Source organism: Oncorhynchus mykiss, chromosome 10 (genome assembly GCF_057628025.1).
Source record: "Oncorhynchus mykiss isolate SJ-2025 chromosome 10, ASM5762802v1, whole genome shotgun sequence".
NCBI classification, from domain to species: Eukaryota; Metazoa; Chordata; class Actinopteri; order Salmoniformes; family Salmonidae; genus Oncorhynchus; species Oncorhynchus mykiss.
Window position 1 is genome coordinate 69,289,362 of NC_143031.1, and position 24,439 is coordinate 69,313,800.

The 24,439-nt window shown below is 45.4% G+C and overlaps 1 protein-coding gene across 4 annotated transcripts in view; it reads left to right on the forward strand.

Annotated features, from left to right (window-relative positions):
* Positions 1–24,439, forward strand: part of LOC110534527 (zinc finger protein 827) — a 107,296-nt gene that overhangs the window by 53,634 nt on the left and 29,223 nt on the right. For all 4 annotated transcript variants that reach the window (XM_090187625.1, XM_090187626.1, XM_090187627.1 and 1 more), the window contains exons 5-8: positions 1,244–1,546; positions 19,492–19,737; positions 21,782–21,836; positions 22,186–22,286. In XM_090187625.1, coding sequence (XP_090043751.1) covers positions 1,244–1,546; positions 19,492–19,737; positions 21,782–21,836; positions 22,186–22,286 — 705 coding nt within the window. The remainder of the gene's footprint in view (positions 1–1,243; positions 1,547–19,491; positions 19,738–21,781; positions 21,837–22,185; positions 22,287–24,439) is intronic.

Below are 24,439 nucleotides of genomic sequence, written 5' to 3' on the forward strand. Positions count from 1 at the left end.
GTGATAACAGACCCAAGTGTGTGAGAGAGAGAGAGCAGTGAGAGACAGAGAGTAAGAGAACCATCACCACAAAGCGTTGAGGCACCGTGGTCTCTGGGTTTTCTTGGCAGAGATCAGAAATTGCGCCATGTCTAATTATTATTAATTATTCATCTAAGGCGGGATTAGATGTGACCCAGTTTCCCTACACACACACACAAACACACACACACACACACACACACACACACACACACACACACACACACACACACACACACACACACACACACACACACACACACACACACACACACACACACACACACACACACACTCTCACACACACACACACTCTCACACACACACACTCTCACACACACACACATACACACACACACACACACACACACACACACAGGTGTGTGATATTTAGTTCATTATTATCTGTGTATTAGCAAGCCTAACTTAAGTGTGTGTGAAATAAAGATGGAGAGAATGAGAAGAGGAGGAGTGGATTTGGTTAGAGATGCCCTGCAGACCTGGATAGAGTGAGAGAGTCAGTCATTAGGTCCTACCATCTGTGCTGGCCCACTGTGCTCCAGGATCCTAGGATTCACTGTTCACTGATGGTCCAGACCAGGGACTTTTAGTTCTCTCTCTAAATAACAGACAGCTTACAAAACCTACTCTCATCCTCAATCTGATCGTCTCTCTCTCTCACATGTTAATGGTCAGTGTGTGTGTGGTTTGAGGTACAAACTAAGAACACAGAAGACCGTAGAATGCAGACACACGGCCACGTGTTGTGCCATGTGACCAGCGTTATGTTATTGTTGGGTTTATGTGATCAACTGTCACATGGAGAAAACCCCAGTTGAACCCTGCTCTTCTGCCACAGTCCACACTGTATCATTCCACAAATAGTTGAGGATCTCTCACACACAACCCTCCTCAACCCTCTCTCTGTCCTCGTCGTCCCTCTCATTCCTCTTGACAATCACCTCTCTCACCAATCTGGCTCTACTCTCTCTCCCTTTTCCCTCCCACCTCTTCCTCTCTCCTCTTTCATTTGTCCTCTTCCCCTCTCTCCTTCTCACCTTTTCCTCCTCTCCAACCTTCTCGCTATCCTCTAACTCTCTCTCCCTCCCTCCCCTCTCTCTAACCCTCCCTCCCCTCTCTCTAACCCTCCCTCCCCTCTCTCTCTAACCCTCCCCCTCTCTCTCTAACCCTCTCCCCCCCCCCCCTCTCTCTCTCTGTATAGCGGCCAACCAGAAGGAAGCCCTGAAGGCTCCACAGTCCTTCCATCTGAAGCAGGAACCCCGGGCAGAGGAAGATGAGGAAGAGGTGCGGAGGAGCCCCCGGAGCCAGCCCAGCTATTCCTCCTTCTACCAGGAGCAGGGCGCGGCGCTGGGGGCCACAGGGCCAGCAGAGGTCACAGCAGACAGTGGGGGGCACAGGGGGACCCTGAAGGGACGCGAGGGAAGCCCCATGGGGAACAAGAACAGTCTCCTCAGCCAGGACATCAACTTCAAGGTGGCGTCGGAGCTGCTGATGAAGCTATCAGGTAAGGTAATGGGCTGTGTGGGTTGGGGGGTGGGATTGTGTGTGTGTGTTCCGGGTTAGAAGTGTTTTTTTGACAGCACAATACACACATTCACAGCCAATTTGATCATAAAAAATAGTTAGAACATAGTTGATGTTTCTCTATATAGGATAGTGCAAGTAGAGATTGGATTGGATTCAAAAGAGCTCCACAAAACTTAACTTGACCTATGTACTGACAATGCGTGCAAGTCTTTTAAAACTCTACTCAGTGATCTCACACATCTGAGTATATAATTCACCCATGTTGATCTGGAGATTGCAGTGAAAGGGTAGTCCTCAATCTATTCTGCTCGTGACTGGGTTAACATGGTACAGCTAGTGCCTTAAATCAGCCAATAGGAATGAATCAGTAGAGAGGTCAAAGGTGACCCAGGTCCCTGCCATGTAATGACACGGGTAAAAGCATTGTATGTAGAGAAGTCAAATGGAACAGTTGTCAAACGTGAGGCTCAGTACAGGTGAAAACCATTCTACTGGGAAATGTTTATCTCTTACACTGAGACTCAAAGCTCTCTATTTTGGCACCAAAGCCTTTGTGTCCTCCCATGGTAATATCCAGGTCAAAGTCCTCTCTCAACACCTCTCTTCTCTTTCTCTCCCTCCTGCGTATTCCTCTCCACTTCCTTCTGTTTTTCTTTCTTTTTCTCTCTCCCCCGGTTTCTGTTCTCTTTCTTTCCCTCCTGCCTCTTCCTCGTCTCAAGTTTTTTTGGGTGGAAGATGGGCAGAAGGTTCAATTATTTTTCATGTTCAGTCAATATCTTTTTCCCGTCCTGCGGTCCCCCGTCCGAAACAAACCAATCGATGGCTGCTGGGTCCATCTCCAACGGTGCGCTACAGTGAACCTCAAACCTGACCCCCTCTCACCCTCGCCCCTCTCTATGAAAACAGAGATGACGGAGGGAAGAAAGAACACCCTGTCCTAAACCGTCTTCTAGTTTTAGCATGTTCTCTGTTATTTCTGCTGCAGTACGGGTTATGTCATACGAGAGGCCCCTCTCACCCTCGACTATATGAGACAGAGATAGGCTACACTATCTGCTTATTTCATTTTAGCTGAAAGTGTGGTCAAGTGTGTGGCACAGATCACGCGTGTGTGTTGGGCATGTGTTTGTCCACAGTGTGAGAGCTCAGTGTGTCTCTCCGCTAATCAAGTGTCAAATTGGTTCAAGTGTGTGTCTGTGTGTAGCTTGTAGGTTGTGTGTGCTGTAGATGTTGGTGGTGGGTGGGTGTTATCCTGTGTGTGTGTGTGTGTGTGTGATCTCTTGATTTCATGTAATTCCATGCTCCGAGGGAACAGTAGTGTGTGTGTGTGTGTTTGCTGCGGGGTGTGTAGTGTAACACAGCAGTTGATAACAGTACAGTGATCTCTCAGCTTCATGGCCCCTCATCTCATCCTGTACCCTCACAAACCAGCTGCCATTGTTCTGTTCTCTTGTTCTCTCTGGGTCACCCTGTGTCTACAGTGAGTCATAGTCACTGCCTGGGAGCGCTGCTACACTATACACTGCATTACACTATACATTGAACAGAGAGGAGGTGATTCCTCCACTACTGCTGCTTGTCCTTTGCTCTGTTTCCTCACCATCATTCCCCACCTCTGGGCCGACATGCTCACCACACCACCACGTCCTCCTTTAGCCTCCGCTAGCATTCAGAGCCCAAGCCGTTAGCCTGTCAGTGTAGTTTAACATTGGCCAGTTAGCCTGTTAGCCTTTGTAATTTAGCAGCATGCGCCAAGAAAAATGAAGGATTCTAGCTTTAATACTTCAAATATCTTTCATTGTGCTCACCCCCTCCCGGAGCTTAGTAGAGAGAGTAGTGCCGTCGTCCATTGTCATGACAACAGCAGCAGGGTCGTCTGAGGGAGTAGGAGAGAAGGTTGTCTGGTGTGATGGCTGTGACAGTGAGTCTGGCCCCTCAGTCAGACGGCCTTGAGGTTAGAGAGAGGAGCGGGTGAGGGGGAGGCCAGGGGGAAGGTAAACTCCGTATGAGTCATCTGCGTCACACGGCTACGAGGTTCCAAGGGCGTCTACTCCGTCACCTCTGACCCCTTGCCGAGGTCAACTCCGGCGCAGGGAGGCACGCTGTTGGCTAAAAGAAAGTCACATGGGTGCGATTGAGCACAGATTGAAAAAAAACTAGGAGATCTTACAATAGACTGGTTAAACGGATTGTTACCAGAGAGGCTCCGCCTTAAACCCACTAATATGGAATAGGCTAGATGTAATTAAAGACCGGACTAGCTCCTTTTCAGTTGACCAAGGCAACCATCAGGAGAGCAAGGAGGACTGGCATCAAAACTGGCCATTGTGTACTGTAATGTGTTGCATCACTGCTTTAACTAGGTCACTTCTGTTTCTCTCTTTTTCGCTCTTTCTCTCTCTCTCCTTATCAAATGACGGTGGTGGCGGTAGCGCCCTGTCTCCACCCTCCGCATCTGTTTTAAAACATGCTGTTAGCACGGTTAGCGTCTAGGGGCTAATTACAGTAGGGCTAAGCAGTCCCCTGCGCTGCTGGCTAACGCCTGCTAGTGCCTGTTAGCAGATGGGTACTGGTATAGAGGGTACAGAAGGACATCAGGGGACTGGGAGGATGGGGGGTATGGGGGGGGGTACAGTGCCTTGAGTGATACCCTTTGTCCCAGGCAGGCAGGCTGGCAAAGTGTGGGTGATGATGTCCCTGCCACCCACTGTCCCTGGTTTCATCTCCCCCTACCCCCCACCATGGGTGTGAAATCACACCCTTCTCCTAGCAGTGAGCCTATTTTTGTCCCAATATACCCCACTCCATTTTGTCTTTTGTTGCCCTCAGCGCCCAAGGTCATTACCTTGCTAGTTAAGACGAGTGTACCTGACATGGCGTCCCAGTTGGGGTCGTGTGGTTAAAATGATGTGGGCTGTAGTAGAACCTGATGACGTCTTGTCAAAGATTTTGGACTAGAGGATACACTCTCACACACATATACAGACCAGCATAGGAAAAAGCAGGGGCGTAATTTGCACTGGGATAGGCATTCCAGGATTAGTTGGTTGAGGGAATGCTAAGAGTGTGCAAAGCTGTCATCAAGGCGAAGGGTGACTACTTTGAAGAATCTCAAATATAAAATGTATTTTGATTTGTTGAACACTTTTTTTTTGGTTACTACATGATTCCATAGCTTTGTGTGTGTATGTATGTATGTATGTATGTATGTATGTATGTATGTATGTATGTATGTATGTATGTATGTATGTAGGTACGTGCGTACAGTGGGGAGAACAAGTATTTGATACACTGCCAATTTTGCAGGTTTTCCTACTTACAAAGCATGTAGAAGTCTGTCATTTTTTATCATAGGTACACTTCAACTGTGAGAGACGGAATCTAAAACAAAAATCCAGAAAATCACATTGTATGGTTTTTAAGTAATTAATTTGCATTTTATTGCATGACATAAGTATTTGATACATCTGAAAAGCAGAACTTAATATTTGGTACAGAATCCTTTGTTTGCAATTACAGAGATCATACGTTTCCTGTAGTTCTTGACCAGGTTTGAACACACTGCAGCAGGGATTTTGGCCCACTCCTCCATACAGACCTTCTCCAGATCCTTCAGATTTCAGGGCTTTCGCTGGGCAATTCGGAATTACAGCTCCCTCCAAAGATTTTCTATTGGGTTCAGGTCTGGAGACTGGCTAGGCCACTCCAGGACCTTGAAATGCTTCTTACGGAGCCACTCCTTAGTTGCCCTGGCTGTGTGTTTCGGGTCCTTGTCATGCTGGAAGACCCAGTCACGACCCATCTTCAATGCTCTTACTGGGGAAGAAGGTTGTTGGCCAAGATCTCGCGATACATGGCCCCATCCATCCTCCCCTCAATATGGTGCAATCGTCCTGTCCCCTTTGCAGAAAAGCATCCCCAAAGAATGATGTTTCCACCTCCATGCTTCACGGTTGGGATGGTGTTCTTGGGGTTGTACTCATCCTTCTTCTTCCTCCAAACACGGCGAGTGGAGTTTAGACCAAAAAGCTCTATTTTTGTCTCATCAGACCACATGACCGTCTCCCATTCCTCCTCTGAATCATCCAGATGGTCATTGGCAAACTTCAGACGGGCCTGGACATGCGCTGGCTTGAGCAGGGGGACCTTGCGTGCGCTGCAGGATTTTAATCCATGACGGCGTAGTGTGTTACTAATGGTTTTCTTTGAGACTGTGGTCCCAGCTCTCTTCAGGTCATTGACCAGGTCCTGCCGTGTAGTTCTGGGCTGATCCCTCACCTTCCTCATGATCATTGATGCCCCACGAGGTGAGATCTTGCATGGAGCCCCAGACCGAGGGTGATTGACCGTCATCTTGAAGTTCTTACATTTTCTAATAATTGCGCCAACAGTTGTTGCCTTCTCACCAAGCTGCTTGCCTATTGTCCTGTAGCCCATCCCAGCCTTGTGCAGGTCAACAATTTAACCCTGATGTCCTTACACAGCTCTCTGGTCTTGGCCATTGTGGAGAGGTTGGAGTCTGTTTGATTGAGTGTGTGGACAGGTGTCTGTTATACAGGTAACGAGTTCAAACAGGTGCAGTTAATACAGGTAATGAGTGGAGAACAGGAGGGATTCTTAAAGAAAACTAACAGGTCTGCGAGAGCTGGAATTCTTACTGGTTGGTAGGTGATCAAATACTTATAGCATGCAATAAAATGCTAATTAATTACTTAAAAATCATACAATGTGATTTTCGGGATTTTTGTTTTAGATTCCGTCTCTCACAGTTGAAGTGTACCTATGATAAAAATTACAGGTGTGTGTGTGTGTATATGTATTTATATATATATATATATATATATATATATATATATATATATATATATATATATATATATATATATATATATATATATATATATATATATATATATATATATGTGTGTATTTATATATATATGTGTATTTATATATATATGTGTATTTATATATATATGTGTATTTATATATGTATTTATATATATATATATATGTATTTATATATATATATACATATATATATATACATACATACATACATACACACATACATACATACATACATACATACATACACACACACACACACACACACACACACACACACACACACACACACACACACACACACACATATATACATACATACATACATACATACACACACACACACACACACACACACACAGTTGAAGTCGGAGCTTTACATACACCTTTACATACAGTTTTTCACAATTCCTGACCTTTAATCCTAGTAAAAATTCCCTGTTTTAGGTCAGTTAGACCACTTTATTTTAAGAATGTGAAATGTCAGAATAATAGTAGAGAGAATTGATTAATTTCAGCTTTAATTTCTTTCATCACATTCCCAGTGGGTCAGAAGTTTACATACACTCAATTACTATTTTGTAGCATTGCCTTTAAATTGTTCAACTTGGGTCAAACATTTCAGGTAGCCTTCCGCAAGCTTCCCACAATAAGTTGGGTGAATTTTGACCCATTCCTCCTGACAAAACTGGTGTAACTGAGTCAGGTTTGTAGGCCTCCTTGCTCGCACACACTTTTTCTATAAGATTGAGGTCAGGGCCTTGTGATGTCCATTCCAATACCTTGACTTTGTTGTCCTTAAGCCATTTTGCCACAACTTTGGAAGTATGCTTGGGGTCATTGTCCATTTGGAAGACCCATTTGCGGCCAAGCTTTAACTTCCTGACTGATGTCTTGAGATGTTGCTTCAATATAGCCACACCATTTTCTTTCCTCATGATGCAATCTATCTTGTGAAGTGCACCAGTCCCTCCTGCATTAAAGCACCTCCACAGCATGATGCTGCCACCCCCGTGCTTCACGGTTGGGATGGTGTTCTTTGGCCTGCAAGCTCCCCCTTTTTCCTCCAAACCTAACAATGGTCATTATGGCCAAGCAGTTCTATTTTTGTTTCATCAGACCAGAGGATATTTCTACAAAAAGTACGATATTTGTCCCCATGTGCAGTTGCAAACCGTAGTCTGGCTTTTTTATGGTGGTTTTGGAGCAGTGGCTTCTTCCTTGCTGAGCGCCTTTCAGGTTATGTTGATATAAGACTCGTTTTACTGTGGATATAGATAAGTTTGTACCTGTTTCCTCCAGAATCCTCACATGGTCCTTTGCTGTTGTTCTGGGATTGATTTGCACTTTTCGCACCAAAGTACAGTTGTGGCCAAATGTTTTGAGAGTGACACAAATATTAATTTTCACAACGTCTGCTGCCTCAGTGTCTTTAGATATTTTTGTCAGATGTTACTTTGGAATACTGAAGTATAATTACAAGCATTTCTTAAGTGTTTAAGGCTTTTATTGACAATTACATGTAGTTGATGCAAGGAGTCAATATTTGCAGTGTTGACCCTTCTTTTTCAAGACCTCTGCAATCCGCCCTAGCATGCTGTCAATTAACTTCTGGGCCACATCCTGACTGATGGCAGCCCATTCTTGCATAATCAATGCTTGGAGTTTGTCAGAATTTGTGGGTTTTTGTTTGTCCACCAGCCTCTTGATGATTGACCACAAGTAGTTCTCAATGGGATTATCAATGGGATGGTTGGGAGAAGTTGCCCTCTGAGGATGTGTTGGTACCATTCTTTATTCATGGCTGTGTTTTTAGGCAAAATTGTGAGTGAGCCCACTCCCTTGGCTGAGAAGCAACCCCACACATGACTGGTCTCAGGATGCTTTACTGCTGGCATGACACAGGACTGTTGGTAGCACTCAACCTTGTCTTCTCCAGACAAGCTTTTTTCCGGATGCCCCAAACAATCGGGAAGGGGATTAATCAGAGAAAATGACTTTACCCCAGTCCTCAGCAGTCCAATCCCTGTACCTTTTGCAGAATATCTATCTGTCCCTGATGTTTTTCCTGGAGAGAAGTGGATTCTTTGCTGCCCTTCTTGACACCAGGCCATCCTCCAAAAGTCTTTGCCTCACTGTGCGTGGAGATGCACTCACACCTGCCTGCTGCCATTCCTGAGCAAGCTCTGTACTGGTGGTGCCCCAATCCCGCAGCTGAATCAACTTTAGGAGACGGTCCTGGCGCTTGCTGGACTTTCTTGGGCGCCCTGAAGCCTTCTTCACAACAATTAAACCTCTCTCTTTGAAGTTCTTGATGATCCAATAAATGGTTGATTTAGGTGCAATCTCACTGGTAATATCCTTGCCTGTGAAGCCCTTTTTTTGCAAAGCAATGATGACGGCACGTGTTTCCTTGCAGGTAACCATGTTTGACAGAGGAAGAACAAAGATTCCAAGCACCACCCTCCTTTTGAAGCTTCTGCATGACAGAGTGATCTCCAGCCTTTTCCTCGTCAACACTCACACCTGTGTTAACGAGAGAATCGCTGACATGATGTCAGCTGGTCCTTTTGTGGCAGGGCTGAAATGCAGTGGAAATGTTTTTGGGGTGATTCAGTTCATTTGCATGGCAAATAGGGACTTTGCAATTAATTGCAATTCATCTGATCACTCTTCATAACATCCTGGAGTATATGCAAATTGCCATCATACAAGCAGCGGACATTGTGAAAATTAATATTTGTGTCTTTCTCAAAACCTTTGGCCACGACTGTATGTATGTGTATATATATATATATTATTTTCTGGATATATACATTTCTGGATCTTTTTTTTCAGCGCATGAAACCAACATTTTACATTTTAGGATTATATTTTTGTTCAGTTCATATATATTATGGTGGAAAATAAGTATTTGGTCACCTACAAACAAGCAAGATTTCTGGCTCTCACAGACCTGGAACTTATTCTTTAAGAGGCTCCTCTGTCCTCCACTCATTACCTGTATTAATGGCACCTGTTTGAACTTGTTATCAGTATAAAAGACACCTGTCCACAACCTCAAACAGTCACACTCCAAACTCCACTATGGCCAAGACCAAAGGACACCAGAAACAAAATTGTGGACCTGCACCAGGCTGGAAAGACTGAATCTGCAATAGGTAAGCAGCTTGGTTTGAAGAAATCAACTGTGGGAGCAATTATTAGGAAATGGAAGACATACAAGACCACTTATAATCTCCCTCGATCTGGGGCTCCACGCAAGATCTCACCCCGTGGGGTCAAAATGATCACAAGAACGGTGAGCAAAAATCCCAGAAACACACGGGGGGACCTAGTGAATGACCTGCAGAGAGCTGGGACCAAAGTAACAAAACCTACCATCAGTAACACACTACGCCGCCAGGGACTCAAATCCTGCAGTGCCAGATGTGTCCCCCTGCTTAAGACAGTACATGTCCAGGCCCGTCTGAAGTTTGCTAGAGAGCATTTGGATGATCCAGAAGAAGATTGGGAGAATGTCATATGGTCAGATGAAACCAAAATATAACTTTTTGGTAAAACTCAACTTGTTGTGTTTGGAGGACAAAGAATGCTGAGTTGCATCCAAAGAACACCATACCTACTGTGAAGCATGGGGGTGGAAACATCATGCTTTGGGGCTGTTTTTCTGCAAAGGGACCAGGCCTGATCCGTGTAAAGGAAAGAATGAATGGGGCCATGTATCATGAGATTTTGAGTGAAAACCTCCTTCCATCAGCAAGGGCATTGAAGATGAAACGTGGCTGGGTCTTTCAGCGTGACAATGATCCCAAACACACCGCCCGGGCAACGAAGGAGTGGCTTCGTAAGAAGCATTTCAAGGCCCTGGAGTGGCCTAGCCAGTCTCCAGATCTCAACCCCATAGAAAATCTTTGGAGGGAGTTGAAAGTCCGTGTTGCCCAGCGTCAGCCCCAAAACATCACTGCTCTAGAGGAGATCTGCATGGAGGAATGGGCCAAAATACCAGCAACAGTGTGTGAAAACCTTGTGAAGACTTACAGAAAACGTTTGACCTCTGTCATTGCCAACAAAGGGTATATAACAAAGTATTGAGATAAGTATTTTGTCAATATACCCTGACTGGCAATGCACAAACAATCCTTTAGAAGAGAGAAACTCTAAATACCAACATGTGAAAAATACTGTACTTTATTACTGTTTCAATGGAATCCAACAAATTAATTAATTGATTTAATTAAAAATCAATGTCTTCCAAATCAAGGTTTCAAAATTAATGGCACCCTTAAATATTATTGTAAATAACATCTACCAAAATTAAACCAGGAATTAAATTCCACTTATTTAAGTGTATCTAAGTGTTAAGGAACTATATTGATTTTCAAGTTTTCTACTCCGCTAGCCAGCACCTCGTCTTAATAGGTGTGCATTTCTTTTTCTTCTAGAAGGAACTATATTGAGCCATTACATCACTTCCTGTTTCACTAGGGTATAATGAGGTAACACGCATGCAATATCCCTTTGTCATCCAACACCATGAAGAAAAGAAAAGAACTGGACAGATGGTCGTAGACCTTCATAAATCTGGTAATGGCTACAAGAAGATCCACAAACGATTGAATATACCACTGAGCACTGTCGGCAATTATTAAACAATTCAAAAGATATGGAACAGTTGAAAACCTCACGGGTAGAAGACGCAAATGCTTTTTGCCCCCAAGGATATGGAGGAGGATTGTGAGAGAAGCAACAAAACCCCCAGAATCACTGTGAAAGAATTGCAGGCCTTGGTGGCGTCTTGGGGTCACCAGATTTTAAAAAACACCATCAGACGCCACCTCCACAACCACAGGCTCTTTGGAAGGGTTGCCAGAAGAAAGCCCTTAATGACCCCAAGACAGACGCAAGCACTTGGAGTTTGTTAAACGTCATTTAAATTATGATTGGAAGAAGGTGTTCTGATATGTTGAGACCAAAATTGAATGTTTTGGTCAGATACAGCATCGGCATGTTTGGCGTCGAAACAGAGATGCATACAAGGAGAGGCACCTCATACTCACGGTGAAATATGGTGGTGGGTCAGTGATGTTTTGGGGCTGTTTTAATTCCAGAGGTCCAGGGGCACTGGTTAAGACTGATGGCATAATGAATTCCACCAAGTACCAGGCAATTTTGGCTGACAATCTGGTTGCCTCTGCCAGAAGGCTGGGACTTGGCCGTAGGTGGACTTTCCAACAAGACAATGACCCAAAACATACCTCAAGATCCACACAGAAATGGTTCTGTGACAACAAAATCAATGTTCTGCCATGGCCATCCCAGTTGCCGGACCTCAATCCAATCGAAAACCTATGGGCTGAGTTGAAGAGGGCAGTTGATAAGGGCAAACCCAAGACTGTGAAGGATCTTGAAAGGTCTGCATAGAGGAATGGTCCAAAATCCCTCCAAATGTGTTCCTTAACCTTGACAAACATTCCAGGAAAAGGTGGTGGCACTAAGTACTAAATGAGGAGTGCCAATAATTATGAAAGCTTGATTTTGGTGAAATGTATTTTGTATTAAATAATTGTATGATTTTGGTGGGTTCCATTGAAACATTAATAAAGTACGGTATTTTTCACATGTTGGTATTTTGAGTTTATCTCTCTAATTATATTGTTTATATTTTTTTAAGTATTGTTTGTGCATTGCCAGTCAGGGGTGCCAGTAATTCTGGAGCCCACTGTATATATATACTGTATATACTGAACAAAAATATAAACCCAACATGTATAATGTTGGTTTCATGCGCTAAAATAATACATTCCAGAAATGTTCCATACGCAGAAAAAGCTTATTACACATTGGTTTACATCCCTGTTAGTGAGTGTTTCTCCTTTGCCAAGATCATCCATCCACCTGACAGGTGGCATATCAAGATGCTGATTAATCATTATGATCATTACACAGGTGCGACCAGCCACCAGGACAGCTGGTGCAACTTAAAAGTATTTCTGTCTGTAATAAAATCCTTTTGTGGGGAAAAACTAATTCTGTTTGGCTTTGCCTGGCTCACCAGTCAATGAGCCTGGCTCCCAAGTGGGTGGGCCTATACGCTTCCAGGCCGACCCATGGCTGTGCCCCTGCCCAGTCATGTGAAATCCATCGATTAGGACCTAATTAATTTATTTCAGTGGACTGATTTCCTTCAATGAACTGTAACTCAGTAAAACTAGTTGAAATTGTTGCATGTTCCGTTTTATATTTTTGTTCAGTATAGTTTAAACCGTACACTGACAATCAATTGTCCACACGTACTGCATAACAATAATTGATTGGATTTATGAAGTGCAGGAATACATGTTAATGTAGCCCAAGTGGTGGGTGGGAGGACATGACCCTGCCGTTTCATTTCATCACCACTGCACTGATGTATCCTGATGCTAAGCCTGTTCCACTCTGCCTCAGTGCCCTGGCCGTGCCCTCTCTGTGCCCTCCTCCCTCCCTTTCTCCTTCATTTCCTCCCTCCCTGGTAGATCTAGTCTTACAGTGGCACTGATATCTTTAGGCACTCACCCCCTTAGGGGACTATTGGGTCTTTGACCCCCCCCCCCTCCGCCCCCCTCTCACTCTGTAACAAACACACCACTCCATTAGTCTCTGTGCAAGTGTTGCATCATAATTGTACTGAATTATTGAACGCTACAGTACCAGCCGATCTGAGAACAGATGTAGCAGCAGTATCACCTCTCCCGCTCCTGGCTGAATAAGAGGTAACTGGTCTAAGATCAGTCTCTGTCTGCTGCAGGCTAGGCTGCTGCTGCTGTTTCCCTCCCCAGCTGACATGTTGTCTTCCACCACTGCATCCCTTTGAAGCAGCTGAACTCTTCACCCCTTTCTGAGCAGGTCAACCAGAGAGGGAGAGCGAGGGGATGAGGAGGGAGGATGTCATCTTATGACTCCTCCTCTTATCCGTCTCCTTCTCTCGCTCACTCATCTTTCTTCCTTCTCTCTCACCCTCAGGGCGTTCCTCTCCCTAGTACTCTCCTCCTTTATTTTGATCCTTTCCTCTCTTCCTCCCTGACGGCATCCATGTGTCTCTCCCAGCTCATCTCTGTATTCCCCCTCTATCGATGCATCAAAGGTATACCTCGCGGTATGATACGGTAGCTTTACATGTGTTGAATCGGTAATGGTGTGGCTGTCTGGCTGTTCGCTGTAGGGCTTTACTGCTAGTCCTCTCCTCACCTAGGTACACGCACACAGTCCGGCTGGCTGTACGTTCTGATTGGAGCAGACACTGAAGGTCAAAGGTGAACAGCGAAACAGAGCAGCGCAGTCATTTTCACTCTGTCTCAAAAATGAATAATGCATTGTCAAGTAAAAGCAGACATGTATTTGTCTGATAAAATGTGATATGTACAGTGTGTTAATATAACCTGATATAGAGAGACGATTACAGTATACTAGATAGCATATGGCTGTCTCTAAAGATACAGAATATATTAGCATGTAGCCTAAACACAATCCATACAATGTCAACATAATATACATTGGACTATGTATAGCCTACCTGTCATACATTGAGCGTTAAGGTATATGACAAAGTCAAGTAAACGTGATATCTATACATTAGACCAGGGTTTTCCAAATCTGTTCCTGGAGAGATACCTTCCTGTAGGTTTTCACTCCAACCCTAATCTAGCGCACCTGCTTCTAATAAATATCTGGTTGATAAACAGAATCGGGTTAGTTACAACTGGGGTTGGAGGGAAAACCTACAGGAGGGTATCTCCAGGAACAGGGTTGGAATTAACCTACAGGAGGGTAGCTCTCCAGGAACAGGGTTGGAATTAACCTACAGGAGGGTAGCTCTCCAGGAACAGGGTTGGAATTAACCTACAGGAGGGTAGCTCTCCAGGAACAGGGTTGGAATTAACCTACAGGAGGGTATCTCTTCAGGAACAGGGTTGGAGTTAATCTACAGGAGGGTATCTCTCCAGGAACAGGGTTGGAGATAACATACAGGAGGGTATCTCTCCAGGAACAGGGTTGGAGAGCCCTGCATTAGACTTTACATAGCCTGCCTGTGTACATTGAGAGCATTACAGTGTATGGTACCATACAACACTGTATATGATCAGTCAGAGCTGTGCAAGTGAGAGATTCTACACGACAGTACAGAGGTAGTGGGAGTTATCTGGTCACAACCCCTCTACTTGCTGTTAGAGGTGAACTGGTGTTGTGTTCCACTGCTCCTACACTAGAGGGGACGACACACACACACACACACACACACACACACACACACACACACACACACACATACACACTTAGGAACAGGATTCATATTTTTATGGCACCAGAACAAAGCCCTCATAGCCCTGGTCATACAGTGGCGTGTGTAGTGTGTGTGTTTTTATTGTGCTAGATAGGTAAGTGAAGGCCATGCAATTTGACACAAAAAAAGGCCACTTAGACCCCTTACTTTGATGTGTTTTCACTGTGAGAGTGTGTTTATTTACTTTCTGAGCGTGTGTGTGGGGGCAAAATGTTTGTGTGTGTGACCGTCTGACCGCTCAATGAATCTCAGCTGTGACGCAAGTGTACTTATCCCAGCTCTCTCGCTTCGTGTGTGTGTGTGTGTGTGTGTGTGTGTGTGTGTGTGTGTGTGTGTGTGTGTGTGTGTGTGTGGCTCAGCAGTACGCTCAACCCCTGATGGCAGGGGTGGTGAACCCCAGGCGGGAGCGTGCGTGAGACTGCCTGTCCCTTGGTTGACCCCGGCCTCGCAGTGCTCTCTACCCCCCCCCCACGACCGCTCTGCTCTTGCCAGGCTCTGGGCACCTGATTAAGGGATTAGTCGGCCGATGGTTGTCAGTTGTGTCTCCAGATGGATGGGGGGGGGGGGTCGGCTAGGCTACCACCGCCCCCAAAACCTGGGTCCGGAAAGAGAACGCACTCAGATGGACGCGCACACATACATCATGTAAACACACAGGAACACTGGGCCGACCGCACACACTGTACACACACACTGGTGCTCTAGCATGCACCTGCATTTCACTGTTGGTCCACACCTGTTGTTTACGAAGCATGTGGCAAATAACATTTGATTTGATGCACACACACACACACACACTGGCGCACTCACATACACTTTCAACTCCGAATGTAAACGCACCACTCAGGCTTGTACCTCACCACACACACACTGGCGCACTTACATACACTTTCAACTCCGAATGTAAACGCACCACTCGGGCGTGCACCTCGCCACACACACACAATGTAGGCCGGGTTCAGACAACGGTGACTAGCCTCGCCCCTCCCAGGCTCAGCCATCCAGGAGAGGAGAGGTCACAGAGAGGGCAGGGTCATCACTGGGTTACTACTGCCTCGCTGCCTCCTCACCCTTCCCTGCCTCTCTCCATCTATCGCTCTCTTTCTCCTACACTGCTGACCTCAGCCTACCCTCTCACCCCTCCCTCCTTCCCCCCTCTCTCACTCTTTCTCTCTCCAACTTCCATCTATCTCTCTCCTGTACTCCGGACCTCCCCTTCCCACCTCTTCCCCCCTCTCTCACTCTTTCTCTCTCCCCCTTCCATCTATCTCTCTCCCATCTCTCTCCTGTACTCCTGACCTCCCCCTCCCACCTCTTCCCCCCTCGCTACTGGCCCAATTTCATATATCCATAATCACCATGAGCATCCGTGTCAGCATGGCTGGAGCTCCCTGCTGCTCCTCACCACACACACACTTACACACACACACAGACACACACAACCTGGACGAGACAGTCAAAATCTGTTACCTCAGACATCCTGATGCCGTGTACTGCCGGCCACCGGGACTATTTTTAGCGTCTGCTATTTGGCTAACCTCTTGAACACTGTCTGATAACCAAAGCGATGGGGAGGTTGGGGGGAGGTTACGGGAAGGTTTTTCCTCCGTTAGGGATTCTCTAACCAGCTTTGTTGTTTTATATCAACCCCGATTTTTCAAATCTCCTAAGAGATGCCCTGATTTACGAAAACTTGATATGAAAAGACAACGACCGCTGTTGAATCAGAAGTGTTATTTCGTTTGACGGCAGCTGAAGCAAAAGGTTTGAAAGGTTTTCAAGGAAGCGTTTGAGTTCACAACATCATAACACCCCCTCCTCTTCAAAATGCCCATAGGGCTGGAATGAGGTTACTGTTGTACTGTTTCATATTTAATGGTGGTAGCATATTTTCTGTTTTGTGTGCTTCACTGAGCCACACACACACACACCAAACACTATCCCCTTTCCTGTATGTTGTGTGCTTCTGTGAACCATATATATATATATATATATATATATATATATATATATATATATATATATATATATATATATATATATATATATATATATATATATATATACACACACACATACACACACATACACGCGTACATTCATACATATATACAGACACACACACACACACACACACACACACACCATACACTATCCTCTTTCCTGTATGTTGTGTGCTTCTGTAAACCATATATATATATATATATATATATATATATATATATATATATATATATATATATATGCACGCACGCACGCACGCACACACACACACACATACACACGTATATACATAAATACAGTGGGGCAAAAAAGTATTTAGTCTGCCACCAATTGTGCAAGTTCTCCCACTTTAAAAGATGGGAGAGGCCTGTAATTTTCATCATAGGTACACTTCAACTATGACAGACAAAAAAAAAATCACATTGTAGGATTTTTTATTAATTTATTTGCAAATGATGGTGGAAAATAAGTATTTGGTCAATAACAAAAGTTTATCTCAATACTTTGTTATATACCCTTTGTTGGCAATGACAGAGGTCATTTTCTGTAAGTCTTCACAAGGTTTTCACACACTGTTTTCTGTGGGGTTGAGATCTGGAGACTGGCTAGGCCTATCCAGCACCTTGAAATGCTTCTTACGAAGCCACTCCTTCGTTGCCCGGGCGGTGTGTTTGGGATCATTGTCATGCTGAAAGACCCAGCCACGTTTCATCTTCAATGCCCTTGCTGATGGAAGGAGGTTTTAACTCAAAATCTCACGATACATGGCCCCATTCATTCTTTCCTTTACACGGATTAGTCGTCCTGGTCCCTTTGCAGAAAAACAGCCCCAAAGCATGATGTTTCCACCCCCATGCTTCACAGTAGGTATGGTGTTCTTTGGATGCGACTCAGCATTCTTTGTCCTCCAAACACGACGAGTTGAGTTTTTACCAAAAAGTTATATTTTGGTTTCATCTGACCATATGACATTCTCCCAATCTTCTTCTGGATCATCCAAATGCTCTCTAGCAAACTTTAGACGGGCCTGGACATGTACTGGCTTAAGCAGGGGGACACGTCTGGCACTGCAGGATTTGAGTCCCTGGCGGCGTAGTGTATTACTGATGGTAGGCTTTGTTACTTTGGTCCCAGCTCTCTGCAGGTCATTCACTAGGTCCCCCCGTGTGTTTCTGGGATTTTTGCTCACCGTTCTTGTGATCATATTGACCCCACGGGGTGAGATCTTGCGTGGAGCCCCAGGTCGAGGGAGATTATCAGTGGTCTTGTATGTTTTCCATTTCCTAATAATTGCTCACACAGTTGATTTCTTCAAACCAAGCTGCTTACCTATTGCAGATTCAGTCATCCCAGCCTGGTGCAAGTTTACAATTTTGTTTCTGGTGTCCTTTGGTCTTGGCCATAGTGGAGTTTGGAGTGTGACTGTTTGAGGTTGTGGACAGGTGTCTTTTATACTGATAACAAGTTCAAACAGGTGCCATTAATACAGGTAACGAGTGGAGGACAGAGGAGCCTCTTAAATAAGAAGTTACAGGTCTGTGAGAGCCAGAAATCTTGCTTGTTTGTAGGTGACCAAATACTTATTTTCCACCATAATTTGCAAATAAATTCATAAAAAATCCTACAAAGTGATTTTCTGGATTTTTTTTCCTTCTCATTTTGTCTGTCATAGTTGAAGTGTACCTATGATGAAAATTACAGGCCTCTCATCTTTTTAAGTAGGAGAACTTGCACAATTGGTGGCTGACTAAATACTTTTTTGCCCCACTGTATATACACACATACATACACAACAGTGAACCTGTACCGGCTGCCTAGCTCCCTGAGCCAGTGTGTGACCTGGTGATGCCCTCTAGCCCTACATAATCACACAACTAGACAATATCCACTCAGGAACGGAGCGCTTTAGGGGTTGGATGGATGTTATGGTCCAGGCTTTATTAAACATTTTGGGAATTCCAACCATTTTCATTTGGATTCAGGCTCATATTATTTCGGGGAGGTTGAGTGAGGACAGTCCGGAGTTTAGAGTGCTCCTGATGGATGGAGATTGATGTACGAATGGAATGAGAGATCTTGTCTGATTAAATGTACAGAATGTCCTCAGGGTATGTTAAAGGCATTAACAAGGTTTTTTTTAAGGTTATTTCTCTTTGAACATCCATGAGGTAATATGAAGTCTATGTAGGGTTTGTATGATAAATGAACTTAGCTATCTATATTTTGAGAGCGAGACACATCCATGCATCATCTGTAAAATGCAAAGATTAGGACATTACCGGGAATCAAATCCACTTACTAGTCAGCTTTGAGGAAAGCCAGTAGAGTTGTATACGGTATAAATATATTATAACCTTTTGGATAAAACAGAACTGGCTTTTCTCAAACTATAAGGCAAATTACTTCCCTCACTAATACACATATATATATATATATATATATATACACACATTGACACCTGCTCTTTCCATGACATAGACTGACCAGGTGAATCCAGGTTAAAGCCATGATCCCTTATTCCCGTGTTTATCAAGAATGGACCCCACCCAAAGGACATACAGCCAACTCAATATTAGGGAGGTGTTTCTGTACAGCACTTTGAGATATCAGCTGATGTAAGAAGGGCTATATAAATACATTTGATTTGATTCCTAATGTTTGGTGTACTCGGTGTAGATAGGAGTTGTCACAGGAATGCATAGATTCAACCATGTCACTCACTGTCCCTCTCATCCAATCCCCTACCCCAGAAAGCAACAAGGACGCGGGCCACTACCAGAAGGTGACGGTGAAGGCGGAGCCTATGGAGGTGGACCCGGACAGTGGCCCAGCCCCGCCCCCTACTCACCTGCTGGCCTTCAGCACTTTAGGGGTGTGTGAGAAGAGCGAGCCAATGACCAGCCTCCCTGAAGCGTTGTCCCGCCCCCAGAAGCAAGACCTCTTCTCCCAGGACATATCAGTGAAAATGGCCTCCGAGCTCCTCTTCCAACTCTCAGGTGCGCAATGTTCTCTATGATACACACACACACTTATGACACACACAATCTCTCAAACATACACACACATGTACACACACTTGTACACACACACGTACCCTCACACACCTCCCTGACTACATTCACACACACCTTTCTCTGGCACCTCAGTGCTCAGTGTCAACCTTGAAATGTGGTGTGATACTTAGCCATAAAACCTATATGTTTCTCTTCCATCCTCTGGAGGCTCTGCGGTTAGGGGACACTATATATTACCTGTAATGTGCTCTGTAGGTTTTATACACAGTTCTTCCCTGCTTGGCTGTGACCATGACATTGAGGCGGCAGACAGCTGTTTGTATTGCCTGATGGCAGAGCACTGAAGTGGAGCCTGCATCCCCCAAGATGGGGTTGTGGGGGGGGGGGGGTACAGGAGACCCAGGCCATGCCCCCCAGCTCTATCCCCCCAGCTCTGATTGCTACGCCTAAATGCCTCATACAGTAGCACCTTGGAAATTGTGGCAAAACATCTCTCTCCAGTGAGAGAGATGCACACACCGATGAGCACGCAAGTACACACACACAGATACGCACGCAGACACACACAAGCCCCCATGGGGAGCAGTGTCTACAAAGTGCCTGTCTTCCCCCACATCCCTCCCTCCCTCTTCTCCTTCTCTATCCCTCCTCTCTCTCTTCCTCGACTCCTTTTCAAACATGCCGACTCAAGCACACTTGGCTGCACACACTAGCCCCCCCGCACCCCGCCCCTCTCTCAACTAGCCCCCCACCCCTACATTTCTCCCGTGTGGCATCACCATGGCAACGCGGAAAGACCTCTGTCCTTGGCGAACCGTTTGACGGAGAGGGGTGTTAGGGAGTGGGGGGCGAGGAGGGGTTAGGGAGTGGTGGGCGAGGAGGGGTTGGGGGGGCAGCGACTAGAGCGGTGCCACCCAGGGAGCAAGAGGCTGCTATAATGAGGTCATCACTAGTAGGCTGCTGAAGCCAAGGGACAACCATACACCTTCCCTGGGTTTTATTACTCTGACCATAGAATTACAAATTTGAATACTAGAATGGACATGAAAGTTCTTATGACAGCATAAAAGGTCAGCCATGTTGGTCAACCAGTGTGCTGTGATGAGATATTGTGTAAAACAATCATTTTGAAGATTGTCTGCACAGTATGTTTGTTAGCCAGTTTAAGTGGAATAACTTTCTAATTTTTCGAACCAGTATGCCAACATTCCATACTAACAATGCAGTCAATCCACAGCCACTGGCTGAAATCAGTTGATAGGATTTAGACAAGTTGTAAATGCAACAAGTACTGATATTGTATCATAATATAAACACTCACAGCTTTCCAAGAAAACAAACTGAGAGACATTTATGGTCCTTCTACATATATTTCATAGGCTATTTATACAGTCTAAAACCTGTACAAACTTTATAATTATATGACATTATTTTAGGTTAAAAAAAATCACATGCCTTTTTATTTTTCTGCATAAGTGAAATCAGGAAATGCATCTCCTATGCCTCTACTACCATTTAATTCCAAATAGACTGGTTTGGATTTCTCCCTGGCCACAATGCTGCCATTTTTATACCATTCTGGAACTTTGAGGGTTTATGACATAGCCCCTCTAGTAATTGAATATGATCTCTTTGACATTGACCACTTAAAACAGTATATACCAAGGCAACAGGACAACCATGCAACTTCCCTGGGTTTATACAGGATGTTACTATGAACACAATGTTACTATATGCTACAATCTGGGATTGGTCTTTCAGCTAAAGGGTTAGGGAAATGTTACCCCTCTCAAATTCACAGACGGTGCTCTGGATGCAAGGACGGGCCATTGAACAGATTCCCAGATCCCAGATTGCTCCTTTTTAAAGCAGTATCAGACCAATACTGACCACTCGGTCACGTTGAATAATGAATATGCTCTGAATAACTGCTCTGTGGTTCCATCATGACCACAAAAGGCTTGTTAATGATTTCTCATTGTTGTTAATGACCCTCTTTGATATGGTGGTGTTTTTTGTGTTGCAGAAAAAGTCAGCAAAGCCAACGACCACAAAGACGGTAACATGGTGGGCATAAGCAGGTAAGACGACATCAACAACAAAAAATATGTTGTTTTAAAGTGCCTCAACAGTTTTTTTTTTCACCTTGCTGGCTCGGGTATTCAAACCAGCGACCATTCGACATGATGAACATAGTGGCTTCTTTTCCTCTTAGCTGCTATTTCTACAGTTAGTCTGTTTTGGTATATGGCTTATGGTCTAGCATTGAGATTGGGAGGCCTGGAGCTCTGCAACTTTATTTAAAAACAATTCCATATTGATTGCATATTGCTATCATATTTTAGCGTAAACATTTGTTTTAGTTATGGAGCTGTTATAGCATGATACTGCTCTGACTGTGTCTGTGTGTGGTTGTGTGTTCACTCCTAGCCCCTTCCTGGACGAGCGTTTCAGACAATCCCCCTTCAGCCAGCGCTCCAAGTCCTCCTCCCCCGCAGAGGCCAGCTCCTCTGCTAGGACAGCCCTCCACGGTGAGACACACACACACACACACACATCATGGATAGACTGACATATACACACTTACTGTCAGACAGATAGACAGACAGATGCAATTCAGTGGGCAGACTACTATGAGCCACACACTCAGAAAGACACACACACACACACACACACACACACACACACACTCGTAATGTAGACATGCAGCCAGAATGTTGGCCCTCACAGCTGATTACAGTAACCTCCCACCCTCCTCAGCCACATCTCTACCTCCCCAGGCCTTTCCTCGCTCTCTCACACATCTACCCAGCCACGAGGCCTCAACTCTGGCCAACCCTCTCTTCCTCCACCCCTCTTCCTCCATTCCTCCACCTCTAGAGCCTCCACCTCCCGTCTCACTCACACATCTACCCAGCCTTGGGGCTCCCTGCCCTGGATAGCCCTTCTCTCCCCTCCCTGGCCCTGGAATGGGGATGCTCTGTGGCTGTCCCTGTGGTGCCTGTGGCAGGCAGGCAGAGATACAGAGGGTAATTAGCCTGTGCCAGCCTCACCCGTCTCTCCCTCCATCACCATCCACCAGTTAATTAAAATCTGATTGGCTTCTACGTGTCAAGGGTGTCCTGATAGTTAATTCGCCCAACCGACGGTCTCCCTTCCCAGGGTGCAACGTGCAGAGCCGTGTCTTCGCTCTTTCTCTCTCTTTTATCGCTCTCACTTTTTCTCTCCCTCTGTCTCTTCACGATGCCCAATTCTTTCTCTTGTCTCCTTCAACCATCTTTTCTCTGCTTTCGGATTGCACTTTCCTCTTTTCCTGCTCCCTCTATCCCCTCCCTCCCTCCCTCTCTCCATATCTCCCTCTCATCTCTCCATCTTTGTCCCTCTCTCTCCCTCTGTCTCTCTCCTAGGTGCGCAGTCAGTCACACAGCTGTGTTCTGTGCTAAGGGTAGTGACCCTCCCCAGTGCTCCCATTAACCCAGTTTCCCAGTATCACCCCAGCACCACTCATTATCCAGACAGTTACTCTGAGAATCCCCTGTATTACTGAAACACCACTTTATGACAATTCAAACAGTTGCATGGTTTGATTTCATAATGACTGGTGCATTGTACCACTTTGCCCATACATTTCCACATTCAAAATGTGACCATCTCTGTGTGGCGGTAATTGGGGCTGTTTACAGCAAGTGCGTCTGTGTGTGTGTCAGCTGTGTGTGTGTGTGTGTGTGTGTCGTGATGGTGGCGGCTGTCCTTCCTCTCCCCCTGCCCCAGGTCAAGCTCCAGCCAGCCTTTCGGAGGCCGTGCGTCCGTCCCTCCCTCCCTCCCTCCTCTCTCCCTCGTTCTCCAGCTCTAATAACACTAATTAAACCATTAACCACTTCAAGGCCCACGCCGGTCCTCTAATTGCCCGATTATCAGAGCTCTGGCTGGGGTTGCTGGGCCACTGTGGCCCCAGGATGGCCCCTAGACCCTGTCCATGGGTGGCTGGATGACCCCCACCCGACCCTGCCTCGCCCAGCCTCTCAACCCCTTAGGACAGCTAATGTGATTATGTGGTCTGAGGAGATGAGATACAAGCCCCTTAAGGATCTCTGTGCCCATTCAGTACTAAGCCACACAAACGAAGGTGGTAGGAGGAAGAGTAAGGGAGAAGCCAATCCAAGACCGGCGTGCGGGGGGCGTCACCATGGTGAAACCTGTCGGTGAGACTTAACAGACAAGGGGTTTGGTGAATCTTTGATAGAGCTCAGAGCATCACCACTCTGCAGCCACTGATTCAAGGGGTAAAGTCCTCATGTGGGTCATACTGAAAAGTGTACTAATAAGTCATACACACCCCCCCACACCCTCCCCTCTACTCTGCCAACTCACATGCAGGGACACATATATATATATATATATATATATATATACACACACACCCCCACACCCTCCCCTCTACTCTGCCAACTCACATGCAGGGACACATATATCTACACACACACCCCCACACCCTCCCCTCTAATCTGCCAACTCACATGCAGGGACACATATATATATATATATATATATATACACACACCCCCACACACCCCCACACCCTCCCCTCTACTCTGCCAACTCACATGCAGGGACACATATATATATATATATATACACACACCCCCACACACCCCCACACCCTCCCCTCTACTCTGCCAACTCA